At 38.7% G+C, this 18276-nt stretch overlaps 1 protein-coding gene across 3 annotated transcripts in view; it reads right to left on the reverse strand.

Annotated features, from left to right (window-relative positions):
* Positions 1 to 18276, reverse strand: part of ASTN1 (astrotactin 1) — a 330952-nt gene that overhangs the window by 5755 nt on the left and 306921 nt on the right. For all 3 annotated transcript variants that reach the window (XR_011645503.1, XM_058310162.1, XM_058310163.2), the window contains one exon: positions 9371 to 9554. Coding sequence is in view for 2 of the 3 variants with exons in the window: in XM_058310162.1 (XP_058166145.1) it covers positions 9371 to 9554 (184 nt within the window). In the remaining variant the exon portion in view is untranslated. The remainder of the gene's footprint in view (positions 1 to 9370; positions 9555 to 18276) is intronic.

Consider the following 18276-nt stretch of genomic DNA (forward strand, 5'->3'; position numbering starts at 1 on the left):
TCAATCAAATAGAAAGCCCTAGACTAAAGAGAGAAGTTATGCCCAAAATAAATACATCTATTAAATCAGATGCTCAAGACACCAACAAAATATTACAATCCATATAGCAAGTAAGAGGAAGATATGGCTCAGTCAAAGGAACAAGCTAAGCCTCCAGATGACATAAAAAGGAGTTGAGACAATTAATCACAGATGTTCAAACAAATCTCCTCAATAAATTCAATGAGGTGGCTAAAGAGATTAAGGATTTTAAGAAGACACTGGGTGAGCACAAAGAAGAATTTGAAAGTATATATAGAAAAACAGCATATATTATGGGAATGAAAGGTATGATAAACGAAATTAAAAATACATAGGAGGCATATAAGAACAGATTTGAAAAGGTAGAAGAAATGATCAGTGAGCCTGAAGACATGGCCTCTGAAAGCAAACACAAAAGAACAGATAAAGAAAAGAATGGAAAAAAATTGAACATGGTCTTAGGGAACTAACTGATTGCAAGAGATGTGCAAACATATATGTCATGGGTATCCTAAAAGGAGAAGAGAAGGGAAAAGGGGCAGAAGGAATATTTGAGGATAATGGTAGAAATTTTTCCAATCCTATTAAAGGACATAGGTATCCATGTTCAAGAAGCACAACCTACTCCCATCCAAGTAAATCCAGAGAGACATACTCTGAGACAGATACTAATCAGAATGTCAAATGCCAGAGATAAAGAGAGAATGCTGAGAGCAGCAAGAGAAAAGTGATTCATCACATACAAGGGATACCCAATAATATTAAGGACTGATTTCTCATCAGAAACCATGGGAGGCAAGAAGGCAACACTATAGTATATTTAAAATACTGAAAGAGAAAATCTGTAAGCCAAAAATCTTATATCCAGCAAGACTGTCTTCCAAACATAAGAATGATTTTAGAATATTCAAATATAAACAGAATGTGAGAGAAATTGTAACCAACACACCATTTGCAGGAAATACCAAAGGGAGTGATACAGTCTGAAAAGAAAAGACAGGAGAGACAGGCTAGGAAGAGAGTCTAGAATTGAAGACTATATCAGTAAAAGTAACTAAAAGTGTAAAAATAAAGTAGTGAAAATAACATGTGACAGATAAAACCCAAAGGTCAAAATGGATGAAATAAGAACTGCCTTTACAATAATAACATTGAATGTTAATGGATTAATCTTCCCAAACAAAAGACATAGACTGGCAGGATGGATAAGAAAATATGAACCATCTATATGCTGTCTACAGGAGACTCACATTAGACACTGGAAAAAGATTCCAGGCATGCAGTAATGAAAAATGAAACAAAACAAAAAAGAAGTTGGATTAGCTATACAAATATCAGGTGAAATAGACTTTGAAAGGAAAGCTGTTATTACAGACAAGGATATTACATAGTAATAAAGAGGCAATTCAACAGGAAGAATAACAATCATAAATGTATATGCACCTAATCAGATTGCCCCCAATTACATGAGGCAAAAGTGGAAAAACTAAAGGAAGAAACAGATGTCTCTGCAATAATACTTGGAGATTTCAACGTACCACTCTCATTATTTATAAAATATCTAGGCAGAGGATCAATAAAGAAACAAAGAGCTTGAATAATATGATAAATCAACTAAACCTTATACACATATACAGAATATTGCACCCCAAAACAGCAGGGTATACATTCTTCTCAAGTGCTCATGAATCCTTTTCAGGATGGACCATATATTGGGTCACAATGCAGATCTCAGTAAATTTAACAGATAGAAATTATACAAAGGACTTTCTCTGATCATAATGGAACAAAGTTGGAAATCAACAACAGGCAGAAAAAGAGAAAATTCACAAATACATGGATCAGCAAATATCTCAAGACCAATGAAAATGAGACCACAACATATCAGAATCTATGGAGTATAAGTAAGGCAGTGCTGAGAAGGAAATGTGTAGCCCTCAACGCTTACATTAAAAAAAGGAAAAACTAAAATCAATGAACTAACTACACAGTTACAGTAACTAGACAAAGAATGGCAGATATTCCCAAAGCAAGGAAAAGGAATGAAATAACAAAGATCAGAGCAGAAATAAATGAAATTGAGAATAAATTTTAAAAGAGAGAATTAACAAAACCACAAATTGGCTCTTTGAGAACATTAACAAAATTGACGACCCTTAGCTAGACCAACAAAGCAAAAAAGAGATAAGATGCAAATAAAATCAGAAATGAAAATGGGGACATTACTACTGACACCACAGAAATATAAGAAATCATAGGAGGATATTATGAACAACTGCACACCATAAAATTAGACAATGATGATGAAATGAAAAAATTCCTAGAACATACAAACAACCTACATTCACCCGAGAAGAAATAGAAGAACTGAACAAACCAATCACAAGTTAAAGAGATCAAAGCTGTCATAAACAAAACTAAACAAAAATGCCCAAAATGAAAAGTCCAGGACCAGAGGGCTTAACAGGTGAATTCTACCAAACACTCAAAGAATATTTACTATCAATTTTACTCAAACTCCTCCAAAACATTGAACAGGAAGAAATGCTACCAAAAATCATTCTATGAAGCCAATATCATCCTAACACAAAAGCCAGATAAAGATATTATGAAAAAAGGAAATTACAGGCCCATTTCCCTAGCAAAAATGGATGCAAAAATCCTCAACAAAATACTTGCTAACTGAATCCAACAGCACATTAAAAGAATCATCACCATGATCAAGTGGGTTTTCTACTAGGCATGCAAGTGTGATTCAACACAGAAAAATCACTGCATTACACTGCATTAATGAATCATTTTTTTAAAATCCCATGATCTCTAAATTGATGCAGAAAACTCATTTGACAAAATACAGCATGCTTTTTCGATAAAAATACTAAAAAAGCTAGGAATTAAAGTAAACTTTCACAACATGATAAAGCTCATATATGAAAAATCCACAGTTAACACTGAACTCAATGGTGAAAGACTGAAAGCTTTCCCTTTGAGATCAGGAAAAAGACAAGGATGCCTGTTGTCACCACTGCTGTCCAATATAGTGATAGAGGTTCTAGCTAGAGCAATCAGGCAAGAAAAAAAAATAAAATGTATGCGGGTTGGAAAGGAAGAAATATAACATTATCTCTTCACTAATGATATGATCGTTTACCTGGAAAGTCCTGAAAAATCTACAACAAGGCTACTAGAGCCAGTAAATGAGTTCCACAGTGGCAGGATACAAGATTAATACACAAAAGTCAGTAGTGTTTTCTATACACTAGTAATAAGCAATCTGAGGAGGAAGTCAGGAAAAAAATTCCATTTACAATAGTGAATAAAAGAATCAGATATTTAGGAATAAACTTAACCAAAGATATAAAGCACTTCTATTCAGAAAACTACAATGCATGGCTAAAAGAAATCAAAGAAGACCTAAATAAATGTAAGAACATTCCATGTTCATGAATTGGAAGACTAAATATCATCAAGAGGTCAATTCTATCCAAACTGATAAACAGATACAAAAGAATCTTGATAAAATTTCCCCAAAGTCTTTTTTAACAAAATGGAAAATCCAATTATCAAATTTATTTGGAAGGTGAAGGGGTCCTAAAGAGCCTGAAATAGCTTACAAAGGAAGAACAAAGTTGGAGGACTCTCACTTCCAGATTTTTTGAATCCTATTACCTAGCTATAGTGGTAAAAACAGCATGGTATTGGCATAACGATAGAAATATAGACCAATGGAACCAAACTGATAGTTCAGAAACACCCTTACATCTATGATCAATTAATTTTTGTCAAGGTTGTCAAGCCCACCTAGCTGGAGCAGAACAGTCTATTCAACAAATGGTGCTGGGAGAACTGGATATCCATATCTAAAAGAAAGAAAGAGAATCCTTTACACTTTACACAAAAATTACCGCAAATGGAACAAAGACCTAAATATAAACTCTTGAACCATAAAATACCTAGAAGAAAATGTAGGGAAATTGTCAAGACCTGATGGTAGGTGGTGATTTCTTAAATCTTACACCAAAAGCATGAGCAATGAAAGAAAAACCAGATACATGGGACCTCCTAAACAAACACTTTTGTGATTCAAAGGACTTTGTCAAGAAGGTGAAAAGGCAGCCCACTCAACAGAAGAAAATATTTGGAAAGCACATATCTGATAAGAGTTTGATTTCCAAGCTATATAAAGAGATCATACAACTCAACAATAAAAGAGCAAGCAATCCAATTTAAAAATGGATAAAAGACTTAAGAAGACATTTTTCTAAAGAGGAAATAAAAATGGTGAAAAAGCACATTAAAAATGTTCACTATCACTAGCTATTAGGGAAATGCAAATCAAAACTACAATGAGATATTCATCTCACACCTTATAGAATGGCCATTATTAAAAAAACAAAACAGAAATCAGTAAGTACTGGAGAGGATATGGAGAAATACAAACACTCCTTCACTGTTGGTGGGAATGTAGAATGGTGCAGCCTCTTTGGAAGACAGTTTGGCAGTTCCTTAGGAAAGAAAATATAGAACTGCTGTTGATCTGACAATCCCTCTACTAGGAATATATCCAGAAGAATTGAAAATAATGACACGAACAGAAATTTGCACATCAATGTTCATATTCACATTCTTCACAATTGTCAAAAGATGGAAACAACCAATGTGTTCATCAGCTGATGAATGGATAAGCAAAATGTGGGATATACATACAATGGAATACAGTGCTGCTGTAAGAAGAAATGAAATTGGGACAAATATAATAATATGGATGAGCCTTAAAGACATTACGCTGAGTGAAATAAGCCAGATATACAAAAGGACAAATATTGTATGGTTTTATTAATATGAACTAAATATGAAGAATAGACACATAGAATTAAAATTTAGCATATAGGTTACTAGGAGATAGGATGAGGTCTGAGAAGGAGGACTGATGCTTAATGTTTATAGAATTTTTATTTAGCTTGACTCTAAAAGTGTGGAAATTGATAGAGTTGATGATAACACATTATAGTGAGTATAATTAACACAGCTGGTTTATAAATGAGATTGTGGTTGAAAGGGTATTCTAGGGACATAAATGTCAACTGAAAGAAATCTAGAAGAGAATCTAGGGACTGAATAACACAGTGAACCCAGAGGTAGATGAGGATAGTAGTTAAGATTACAAATACAAGAATGTTCTTCTATGAACTAAAACAAACGTATGTCACTATTACAACATGGTAAGATTATGGTGATGCATGGAAAAATACAATTAATGTAATTTATAGACTATAGCTAACAGTAATATTGTAATATACTTGCATCAATGTCAAAGAAGATATGTCAACAGTAAGGGTCAATAATAGGGAGGTATGGGATATTTTCTTTTGGACTAAGGAAAACATTCAAAAATTTACTGAGGCAATGACTGCACAACTCTGGGATGAAAGTGAGAGCCACTGTGGATAGATTATACAAGACATGGGACTGTATAACACCATTTGAGCCCTGTGGCAGAATATGGACTGTGGTTAACTGTACAAATATGACAGTCTTATCTCATGAACTATAGTGGATGTACAATACAAATACATGGTGTTAATTAGTATATGTTATGGACCATAGTTAGTAGTAATAGTCTGATGATGTTCTTTCATAATCTGTAACAAATATTCCACAACAATGTAAGGTATTGGGGGAGGGGTGATGTATGGGAATTCTGCACATTATGCATGAGTGTTTTGTTAGTTTGGAACTTCTCTAATAAAAAATATATATTAAAAACATAAATTAAAAAAAGGAAATGGAGAAATAAAATAAGGAAAAACAAAGAAGAGATGTTACTTGGAAAATCAGATTGTAGTGGGAATTTATATCCTTTTTAAATCATAGGAGTTAGCAGTTTTGAAAGAGAAACCAAATCAATTTTCTTTGAAGTGAGTTATTTTTCCTCACTAAAAGATGAATAATGCGTTTGAATGAATAGTTCCCTTTTCAATGCTATTTCCAAACCTGGAAGAAGCAGCCAACTTATTGAAGAGGATATAAAATAAGACCAATTATGCCTTTCTTGGGGTAATTATAATGTATTAAGGGTGAGGACAATACTGCCCTCAGCTCACACTGACACCAGTCTTTCTTTGGGACAGCACAGTTGCTCAGTTGCGCACAGCACCTAACCAGTTTACAGGTGAGTTCGCGCTTCATTCCTCTATCTGTCTTGGAAATTTCCCTTGGAAATTGAGGAGATCATCACTGTCAAGCCCCAATCAAAAGAGTGGGAAACAGAGGTGATGAGAGGGCACCATAGCCATTGCAGGGTCCTGAGAAAGAAAGGAAGCAGAGGACAGGAACTTCACGCTTCCTGGAAAGGAATGATCCCTCAGAGCTGAGAATACACAGTGTGAAAGATGCTGACAGATAGCTTGGGGAAAGTGGGCTGTTACACAACCTCACTTGTGTATCACTCTTTTCCTGGTGCACATTCCTGGTGTCAGTTTCCAAACCACAATGGCTTTGATTCTGAAAATTTAAGATGAGTAAAGGAGCAGGGCCCCCCACTCGCTATCTCTTGCCATTCCCTAAAGACCTAAGAAACCAGAGACCCATGAAAGAAGATTCTCTTATTTGAACTAGCTCATTTGGGGTTACAAAATGTTATTCTGACGAGCGTGATGAACAGAATTACTTGAAGTGTTTATTGACTGCTAAGCTACCTTCTTATCTGAGAAACAATCTCTTTACTAACTTAATGAACAATTCCTTCCCAAAACTGGAAGTTTTCGCATCCTATTTAGAATGAGCTTTTAAACAACAATAATGACATTCTTTCCATTCCTTTTCTTCTGACAATAAATGCCACCAAATGATGACCTCACTGCATTCCTAAGAGGGCATGCTTACAGAGGGGCTGAGATGATGTTGAAAGGTGTAGCGCTTCAGCAGCAAAGTCCACGGGCCAAGAGTGGTGTGAAGTCAAAGGAAGGACAAATCATATTTTCTCCAACTTCATTGGTGGATCAGAGGAAATCAAACACACCGCCTGACGACTAAATGACATCTTATGTGAATGATTTGTCCTCTCGCTAACAGCCTCTGAAGTTTGGCCAAGCAGACATTCCAAGACTTGTCATCAGCAGAGACTTTGGTGGCCCTTCCTTCTCCTATTGTACGTCATTAGTTACAGACAAATTCTTGGTAAGTGGAGGAAGGAAGAGTGAAAGACAGCATCTAAATCATCTTCAAGTGATAGATTAAAGAACACATCCTAACCACTCTTTTGAAACAATGAGTTTAATCATCCATGCAGTCTTTATTGCTGCTTTCATTGCTCACTTTTTTTTTTCAGAATAATTAATTTGGGTCTGCACTTGATTACCTCAGAGCCTGCAGCCTTCTTCTTTCTTAGTAACAATGCAACAGATGTCGTCTCACAGTGTTTCAACCTTCAACTCAATCGGGAGGCCTCAATGAATTTTAATGGAATTGGATTTAACTGAACTGAGGAATCCTTTCTGCTGGTTCATAGGAAGTATGCATCCCCCAGACGCTTTTGAATTCATTCTCAAAGTGGCTCGCTGTGTCTCAAGGTAAAGGACTTTTCTGTTACTGTGATTCTCCTAAAGAACCATGACACTAAAAAGTAAAAGTTTATTTTCCACAGGCTAATGAAAACTACACATTCCACATGAAGAGCTTCCTGGGATGAGAAGGAAAGTGGTAGGAGAGTTGCAGGGAACAGCTAGCCTTCCTGTGCAGTGAGGTCCTCATTGCTTCCCTGTTCATTTGATTCATTAACCATTTTTCCTTACGACTCTTGAGTCACAAGAGACATATTTTAAAATCAATGCAAATTCCCTTGGGAATCAAGATGATATGTGCAATATCAGTGCTATTCAAATTGTGACACTTAGGTTTCCTAACAAAGAACTGTACAGTAGAGACACTCAATAACGTCAGTAATGTCAGAAGGAAAGTCTGAAGCAGAGGACGAGGGGAAAAAGGGGAGACAATTGAAAAGAGGGAGGATGTTATTAGGTTTTAGTAATAATAAGGTAAAATGTAATAATAAGGTAAGGAATAATAAGATAAGGAGCAGAGAGGACATTTCTTAATATGTGTCTGCTTTTTAATTCAAGGCTTGCTTTTTATGAAAACTGAGACAAAAGAAATGTAAGTCCCTTATACATTTCCCTCTTTGCCCTGGTGTATAGCAGTGGCCTCTGTTTGTCCAATGACTACCACCCTTTATAATCATCAGGAAATAATTTATGGAATATAGAAAGATCTTGTCTGATCTTACAGGTGAAATCATCTTATATCGGGAAGATAACCCTAAATCTCCTTCTTCCTTCAAAAGTAAGAAAATAAGGAGAAAATGTTCTGAACAATGTCTTCTAGAAATGTTGATATTATCAGGTAGCTACAGGTCCACTGAGCCTGATTATCCCTGGCAGTTTGGTCAGAGATGATTTATGGTTGGGCGATAAGTTCAACCTTGTCAGCTAGAGTGCTAAAATTCTTTAAGTGCCAAAAGATTCCACAGTGCTTATTTCCTTTTTTTTTTTTTCCTCTTCCCCTCTCCTATTTTTACAAGCATGACCCTGTTTTTGCTTTCTTCATTAACTCCTAAATAATTTCAGAATATTTGGGTACCAAAATTCCATGAGAAAATTCTCTTCATCCTGTCTGTCTGAAAATTCCAATGCTTTCAGGGATTTTTACCCCCAAAGCAGCAAAATATAGCCATGACTAGAATGGAGCAAAGAAAAAGTTATATCTCCCCATACTCTTCTTATTCCTCTCTTTCCAAGAATTCTATCAGTGTTGTGCAACCTAAAAACAGTAGCCATGGCGTATTAGGATGTTGTGGCCTTGGGGCTTTGGGGGAGTTGGCAAACACTATGTCATCTGAACACTGGCTAAGATAGGTTTCAAGGTATGTCGCTGACTAACCCCATGTTGCCTTTCAAGAGAATATGGAGATTTATCTTTCAGTGTATCTGATATGCATAGGACATATGCAGGTTCATATGCCATAAATATTTTTGGATAACTTCTTTAATGAAATTCCTTTCTTTATAAGCAAGAGTTTTTGGCTCCCATAGTTGTAGCATTTGGAATACTGTATCACATGCTAATGAGTGGGGAACCAGGTAAAGAGCATGGATTTTTTTTTAGAGTTCAGGAAATGCATTCATAATTTGACTAATTAATTATAGCTTATCCAAAATAATCTGAATGAGCTGGGCTGTCTTAAAGCACAGGGCTGCCTTCTTCCAGCACCTAAACTCAGCATATTCATGGTTGCTAGATCATATTATAAAAGGTATCAAATTTGAAAGAGATAATGCAGTTTGTTGATTACCTCGGGCCTAATTCATCCTCACACCGCCATGTGAATTCTCCAAAGCTCTCATAATGCTGGTTATAGTGGTAAAGGACTCGATGTAAGGTGGGGGAACCCAGGTCCAGGAGGGTGTTGTAGGCTGTCTGTTGCTCCTTCCCACTGGTATAGCCATTGAAGAGATTGTAGATCTTGTCTGCTATTTCTAAGGAGAGAAGAAAGGCAAATAAAGAATCTATCTATACACAGACATTTGCATGTATATGCATGTATGTATATACACATATATGTATTATGATCATATCACTATATCTATCTATCTATCTATCTATCTATCTATCTATCTATCTATCTATCTATCTATCTGCCTACCTGCCTACCTACCTATCTACTTATTCATTCTTATGTTAATAATACTGAACCTGAAACCTGGAGAAAATGGCTCGAGTAATTCACTTTCGCTCTGACCCACTGGGCTTCAGTTTTCTCTTCTAGAATACTAAAGCCTTGCACTAGAATACCTCTAAAATCCATTTTAGTTATAATATTCTGTGATTTTAGCTAGGTTTCCTAAAAATACAAAGCCACTAACAAAAGCTCATATATTAATATTTTATTAGGAGGTGCATCCCAGGGAAGCAAGATTGAGGATAAAGGGAAATAAGGTAAGGAAGGAGAGAAAGCAAATATAACGGAGTGCATTAAGGAACTGGCCACCTCCCTGAAAATCTGGTTGCCACATTTTGCAGGAGAGGATGTATGAAGCTATGGGTCCCCACTGATCCATCCAAGAGGAGAAAGGAAGGAGGCTTTTTCTGCCAGCTGCCATCACTCCTGGTCCAAATGTGTCCCCAGGAGGCATTAACACCCCTGCATTTCTGGGTTGCTTATACATGGATATCAAGTGGGCCCTGCAAAGGCAATAGAGAAGCCCTGGGTAGCAGGCGGCAGGCATTTGATTTGGGGACAAGGTAAGGTGCTTTCAGGTCAGCCTATGAGCAGCCTGAAGAACACAGACCCTCACCCTGCTGTGGCCATGGTGTCAAAAGCAATCTGGCCCCATGACTGGGAGCACAAGAGTTTCTGCAAGAGCAGCCCAGGCCAGATAGGAAGGCAAGCGTCCAGATCTGTGGTGACACCAAAACTGAATCCAGGGTATTCTGCTGTTCCAAATGAGTAACCTTTAGGTTTAATTTATTATTTCTTATAGTTCTCCCTCATGGTCATACACTGCTAAGTGCAAACTTGGTCATGCAGGAAAAAGGCAGTGACTTTGAAGAGTCTTGTCATTTTTCCCATGGAGCTCAAAACACTTTATCATTAAACATTTTCTCACTAAACTTATTGAGGAGATGTATTTACATTTTCTCCCTAAACACCTCGGAAACAATATCTGGAAAGAAATGGTTTGTTTTGGATCCAGTGTTAATTCTGGGGATGAAGAAAAAAAGTCCACAGGTTCCCAAACCAGGACTTTGCATACTTAACCTTCTCTTAACATAAAGCTAAAGGAAGCAGTCTGATTCCTTGTCACAATTCCAAGTGAATTCAAGGCTTCTGCTAATGTTCCTTAGTTGTATGAACCACAGCTATAAGGAGGGAGTCCTAGTAGGTGTGCAGGGGGGCTGTCTTTTCTAGAGTTGAGCCAAGAAGAAGACGAGTTTCTGTTCCAAGAGTGGTTTTGCATTCAGTGGGAGTGGGGAATGTTTGCGGAGGAAATGAATGACCAGGGGAATAAAAATGTTGGTGATCAGAGACCAGAGCATAGATGGGGAGGCTAGGGCTTCCTTCTCCCACCTCTGCACGAGGCCAATCCATTCTCATTTCCGGTGATGGGAAATAACAGCCCATGCCCCAGAGTCGAGTTGTGACAGTCTGCTGAGGGACTGTGATGGCTGAAAAGGTGCTCTCTGACATTTTTACCATCCTCATAACCCAACAGCAATATCCAGCTAGGGGAGGCATATACTTCCCAGCAGCAGCAGCACATGTGCCTGAACCAGGTGGGAGAGGTCCAGATTTATCACAAATCTCCTAAAACCAAGATAATCTAACTCCTGGGTGTGCTCAGAAACCTACATTAGTAAATGGGACGCTATACTGAGAAAGAGCTATGTGCCAGGCTTGGAGAGCATGAATATTCCTGGCTCCTCATATCACCACTGAGAGAATTTAGAGATATTATTTCATTAGCCTTGGCCACATCTCAAGAGTTCATTCACTCAAAGAATGGAAAAGAATGTAAGGCATTTTTAGTTATCATTCTACCCAGGTTTCAGCTTCACACAAGTCTGAGTTATTCAAGATAGGCATCTGTCATCCTTCTTTTTAACATGTGTGATGTCCAGGAAAGGGTAAAGTACAGGAGAAAGATAACAAGGAGTCTGTAAGAAAAACTGAATCATTAGAAGGGAACCATGCTCTTAGGCAGCAGAATAAATCAGCAGGACCGGGGCCAAGGACCTCAAAACCCAGGGGTGTGGCTCGAAACAGGTATCCAGGCATCAGAGTTGGGCTGCCCCACAATAGCTGTGCGGTCTTGTCCCAGCTACTTAACTTCTGTGGGTCTTAGCTTCCTTGTCTGTTCGATGATGGTTAATACTTTATACCTCCCAAGGTTTTTGTGAGAATAAAAGCAATATTTTAGCACATGTCTGGACATAGTAAGTGAACATTTATTCATTCATGCAATACAATTTTTATTGAGTGTTGCCATGTGCCTGACATTTTTCTAGACACTTGGGATACAAAAATCCTCTCCCTCGTGACACAGTCTAGTGGGGGAAGACATTTGGTTAAACAATAAGCCTAATAAAGAAGTAAAATATACCGCATGTGTTAGAAAGTAGAGAAAAATAAAACTGGAGTAGGCAGGCTTGGGAGTGCCAAGGGGCATTGTGATTTTTAAATAGGGGGTTATGGTAAATATCATTGAAAAACTCCATTTGAGCCAAGACTTGAAGGAGGAGAGGGAAGGAGTGGCAGGTATATTTGAGAAAGAGCATGCCACAGAGAGGAAACAGTGTTGCAGAGGATTCCAGACTGGAGTGGGCCAGCATATCTGAAAATAGCAAAGAGGCCAGAAAGGCTGGAATAACTGAGGGAGGAAGAGAGTAGGATGGTAATAGTTAATATTTTTCTGTATTATTTCCTATTCTCTACTAGATCATGCTTTTCCCAATGCCATGAGAAAGATCCTGCAACACAGCAGTCCATGGGACTGGTGAAAATAATCTGATTTAAAAGGAGAAGACAGAAGCCAGGAGCAGAACTGAGCTTTCATACCCCAGGGGATGAAATGTGAATTCTGGGAGCATCTACATCTTTTGTTGATGGTTTCCTTGGCTGCTATAACAAAGGTCACCTCAACAGAAGTCCTAGTTCATTACCTTCATTATTCCTCAGGAGCTACCTCCAAACCTCAGTCTGTCCCCATGTTGAAGCTGACAAGAGCATGCCATGTGAAAACTTGAGGACAAAGAATCCCACCTGGCCTCATAACTTGTCATTCTTAGTGCCACCCAAGTTGTGAAGTCCCTTTCCCAGTCCCTGACCCAGTCTGTTTCTTCTCTTTCACCCTCCCCATGCTTCTCTGTGCTTCCCTCACATCAGGGGTTCTACACTTGAGTGTGCACCAGGATCACCTAGAGGGCCTGTTAGAACATGGTTGCTGGGTCTCACCAGAGTTTCTGATTACTGATTCAGTAAGCAAGTAGAGCCCAATAATTTGAATTTCTAACAAGATTTCAGGAGATGCTGATGCTGACGGTCAGGAACACACTGATAGAGAATCACTGTGCTAGTCTAACTCAGCCTTTCAAAATTTCCATTACTCACTCTAGTATCAGCATTGCTACATAACAATAACCCTCCCTTTAGCTTTGACTTTGGTATACACTGTTCTTCCCTCCATATTCCTGTGGTAGCTGAAACATGCCTGAAGCCTTCTCCAGAAAAGAGGGATGCTTCTCACACACCCCAGAGCAGAGCTGTCTTCCCAGCTTTCCATGGACACCTGCAAACCATCACTCCTCCAACTTTCTGTAAAAAGTTCTCCACTTTTGAAACTTACCTGCCTCTCCTTATTTCTACCTACTCACCTCCTTATCATTCTTCTACATCCACAGAAATATTTAGCATCTGATTCACAGTCATCTTCTCCACCCTTTTTCTTAGCATCTTTTTGAGTGACTTTACTGAAAGACATCTTTAAGTCTAGAGATCTACAATCACCAAAAGTCAACCCTCATCTCCAAGAACTGCATCTTGAAAACAGTAAAGCTTACTAGAACATACTGTGAGCACAACATCCTGCACATCCTACTATTGTTACAAATATTCTTCAACTTCATGGAAACCCCATATCCATTGGCTCCTCTCTATTTCCCACTCATCTCTCCTGTATTTGCTACCTGACCCACCTGGCCCATTGCTAGTAACCTCAACTAGCTTGTTCCTTCTTATTTTTCTCTTCTTTCATCAAGGCTGTACTATCAGCATCTGCTGGGAGAAAAAAATCACAGGCTGTTGAACTAAGTGAGCCTACTCATGTTCTCTCAGCTTTCTGTACATACCTCTGTATAGCACTTTTCACAACATATAACTACACCAGCATGATTCTTCTTTCTCTCTTGCTCTGCATTTGTCCATTAGCAAATCCTGCTACTCCTGTCAAATTATATTCTGACTACAGCATGTCACACCACCTCTACTGCTAGCATGCTAGTCTATAAAAATACCATCTCTTCTCTGTATTGCCATAGCCTTCTAACTCTTCTCCCCCTTTCCACCTTGATCTCTCATTTTGAGTCCATTCTTAACCTAGAAGTCAGAATGATCCAGTATAACATTAAGTCCAGTCATGTCACTCTTCTGCTTAAGGTCCTCCTGTGCCTCCCACCTTGATCCCGGAAAGAATGCCGTCTCTTATTGTGACTCCCAACCAATGCAGCTTGGCTGCACAACCTCTCAGAGCCCTGTCCTCTCCCACCACTGTCCCTCTCATCGTTCTACTCCCCTCCCACCCACACATTCTCTTCTTCAACCATGCAAGAATCTGTGCACTAATGTTCCTCCATCTGTAATAATCTTCCCCAGATATCTGTTTGGCTTACCCCTTCACCCTCTCCCCAACCCACTCTCGCTAAAATCCTACCATGGCACTGCCTATCCCAGTTCCCTTTTTTGTCTACATAGCATATATTATCATCTGAAGTATTAAATACTTTAGTATTGTTTTATATCTGCCACCCCTACTAAAATATAATCTCCACAGACAGGAATTTTTGTACCTAATGCCTAGAATAGGCATTTAGTAAGGGCTTAATATCTGCTGGGTGAATTAATAAAGTCATGAAATCTGATTATAAAATCTTGGAAGACCTATTCTGAGTCTAATTGCTTTTGTGTCTTTAGCACCAGGGTTTAATACAAGGGTTCAATCAATGGCTATGGGAGAGCAAATGAATGAATGGATAAGCATTTGTGTTTGGCATCAGGGAAAAGGGCTGGGTTTTGGGAGAGCAGCAAATGAGACCTAGCCTTCTGATTTTATTTTTAACAATAGCTTGTCCCTACTGTGGAAAATTGATTTCAGGAAAACAATGGCTGAAACTTATTCTTACAGTGGCTTTAGTGTTATGAGGTAGTAAAATTCTCCATAGAAACTATCTAGTATGGGAAAAATGTTCATATAGGGAATACAGTCTAGCTTCCTATTAGATAATTAGGAACTGAAGTTATGCTCTGGGTCACTCTCATTTGTTATTAGATTTAAACTCAAACCTGAGTGTGAGTTATATTTATGATCACCATCTGGATCTGAGGGAGGCAAGCATATGGTTTTTTGGTAGAACTGCTAGAAATGTATTAATTTGCAAGAATACTCTCAGTTAGTCTAACCCATTAATCTCCACATTTCCCTTTCATAGGATTTCTTTCTGGCTGAAGGATAACAAGAACTGGGAATGTCATTTCATTTTTTTGGCACTAAATTTTCTCACATGCTTTCTTTGTTAAGGTACATAAGCAGGCAGAAGCATATTTTGCCACAGTTTTGTGGGTTTTGACACAGTTTGTGGGAACAGAATGAACCTAAAGTAGCTCTGGAGAGAAAATAGTGCAGTGGTCTTTTCTGGGCAAACTTCCCTATGTTGGTCATTCTTTATTTCAGAACTGCTTTCTATCCATCCATCATGCTGTATTACTCTTACTTGCTGATTGCCTCCCTGATGTCCCACCAGTCTGCTGTCTATTCAGCAAGCAACTACAAGGTGCCTACTGCTTTCTGCAAGGATGTAAGCAAACTCTCCAAAACAGATATGTGAAGATACCTTCTAATCTCCTGCTCCTCTATGGCTCAGAGTAAGAAATCAACAAATGATGAAATAAGGACACCACAGGTCCTTATTCCAGACAGTTTCTCATCTGGGAGATTCCAACCCCAGACTGCTCTCACCATCAATGGGTTGCTAAGACCTTCAAAAGTTCTCTAGTTCATGCTTCCGAGTTAGATATCACCCATACCGGGGAGAAGCCCATCAGCTAAGGTAGGGTGCATTCTATGCCTCAATTTAGTCATAGTCTTAATCTCAATCCACCACCCACTGGGTGTGAATCCACTGTACATAGGACATTGGAGGGTGTTATTTTTCATTATGGTTTGGTGAACTGAACCAAGGTGGCCCTTACTGGCTTATAGGAGGTCTTATAAAGAGAAAGTCACAGGGAAGACCCAGAAGCAGAAAGTCAGAAGGAGCCTGGAAGAGAAAGGGCAGAACATCAGCTTGTGATAGAAAGGACAAGGCACACCAAGAATTGCCTCCAGCCAGCACCAGAATACTACGGTCTTTGGGGAGAAAGCAAGCCTTGCCAATATCCAGATTTTGGATTTCTCCAGGCCTCAAAACTATGATTCAATAAATTTCCCTTGTTTCAGCCAACCCATTGTGTTTTATGTATGATGGAAGCTCTGGCAAAATAAGACAATGTCTTATTCTTAAAGGTCTCCATTCTACTGTCATGTCCCAATGTACTCTAAGACTCCAGAAAGAGAGAATCTTTTGGGTATCTAAGTTGAATACTCTTTTTAATGAAGCCCTTTTTTCTTTATCTGTATTCAGGGACAGAGAAAAGGTTTCTAGTCTTTTGCACAGTAGGTAGAATGGAATGAGGGTCAAATAAGAGTGTGAGTGCTGGCTGTGTTGTATCTAGCTTTGTGACTCAAGTTGATGTAATTATTCTACTCTGAATCTCAAGTTCTGCATCTATAAAATGGGAGTGATTTCTAGTCATTCAGTAAATACTCATTGAGTCCCTTTAGAGGGCCACTCTATGCTTGGTTAAGGATAACAATAATAGCTAACATTTCCTGGACACATTATGTGCCAGGCACTGTTCTTAAAGTATTTTAAATTAATTAATGTATTTAATTCTCATTAAAACTTTTAGCTAGGATACTACTATTTCTCCCTATTTTCTAGAGAGTAAACAGGAGTATGAGATTAAGTAAACTGCTCAAGTTCAAGCAGTTAGGAATTTGAACCTGGACTGACTGTCTCTAGCACCTAAGTTCTTTAACTATTCAGTCATCAGGCTGTCTTCCATGTGTTTGGTACACAGTAGTAAACAGAGACCCAGACCCTGCTCTCCTAGGCTGCACTGTCAACTGCAGTAGATGGATACTGAACACATAATTATAAAAACAGAGATAAATGCTCTGGAAGGGAAGAAACATGGCAGCAGGAAATCATTTAACAACCGTCCCTGATCCCTTCTGCCCTGAGAAAGGGACACTTGATCTCAGATCTTCAGACTGAGGCAAATTAATCAAATGAAGGGGTTGAAGAGGCCAGACTCTGAGGCCCTGGCTGACAGCAGAGCCCTGCCTAGAAGGGCAGGTTACACCTCTGGCTGATCTTGTGACCCTGAAGTGCACTTGCTGCCATCACCTAAGTCAGGCAAAGGCCCCATGGTGGAAGTGAAAAGGCATGTTAGAGAAACTGAGAAAGGCAATGAAACCAGAATGGAGAGATTGATGAGAGTTGAGCAAGAAAGGGCTAGAGAAGTGGGCAGGGGCCACTCTACTTAGGTCCTAATATTCCTTGCCAATATTTTGATCTTTGTCCTAAGATGAATGGCAAACCCATTCAAGAGTTTTAAGAAGGGGCTTTGATTTGATAAGATTTATGAGCTAAAGTAACTGTGCCTTTAATATGCCACGAAGACGAAATGAGGCAACAAATGTAAAAATACTTTCAGAAGTTGTATGGTGCTACATAAACATCGGTGGTCCTAATTAAAGTAGAGCTGGGTCATTCTTCCCCCTGTAATTTCACACCACCATGGTGTCACCTAGGGAATGAATATTCTAAGATTCTGTCCTTCATGGCCAGCCTGACACAACTGGAGTCAGGAGACATAGATCAGGTGACTTTAGGGGGACCAGCCAATCAGCTTGGCCATATGCTTCTCTTATTGAAGCTTGCATAACATGGACTTCCAGCATATGCAAGTGCTACCAGTTCACTTCAATGGAATATACATTAGTGGTTGATCAGATAACTTTAATTAGTACTAGAATCCTTTGGAAGTGGTGGACAGGACAGGTAAAGTTTGGTGATGGAAGTGATCTGAGTAGCCTCATAGCAGGGCATGATGTTCAGGACCAGGCAGGGAATATTATGAGGAAGAGAGGCACTTTTTCTGTACAATGGATGCCCACTGAAGACAAAGTCCTCCTGAATGACAAGAGCCAATCCTGGTAGGTGGGGGATTTTCCCTGAAGAGGGACAATTCTTTGCCAAAGAGCTGGTCCATAGTAACTCCAAAAATAGAATTAATAATTTCCACTTATCTTTGCTAGGGAGGGTGTGATACAGCAATGAATTCCAAATCTCTAGTCTTATACCTTAATTCAAAATAACCTT

Source organism: Dasypus novemcinctus, chromosome 13 (genome assembly GCF_030445035.2).
Source record: "Dasypus novemcinctus isolate mDasNov1 chromosome 13, mDasNov1.1.hap2, whole genome shotgun sequence".
NCBI classification, from domain to species: domain Eukaryota; kingdom Metazoa; phylum Chordata; class Mammalia; order Cingulata; family Dasypodidae; genus Dasypus; species Dasypus novemcinctus.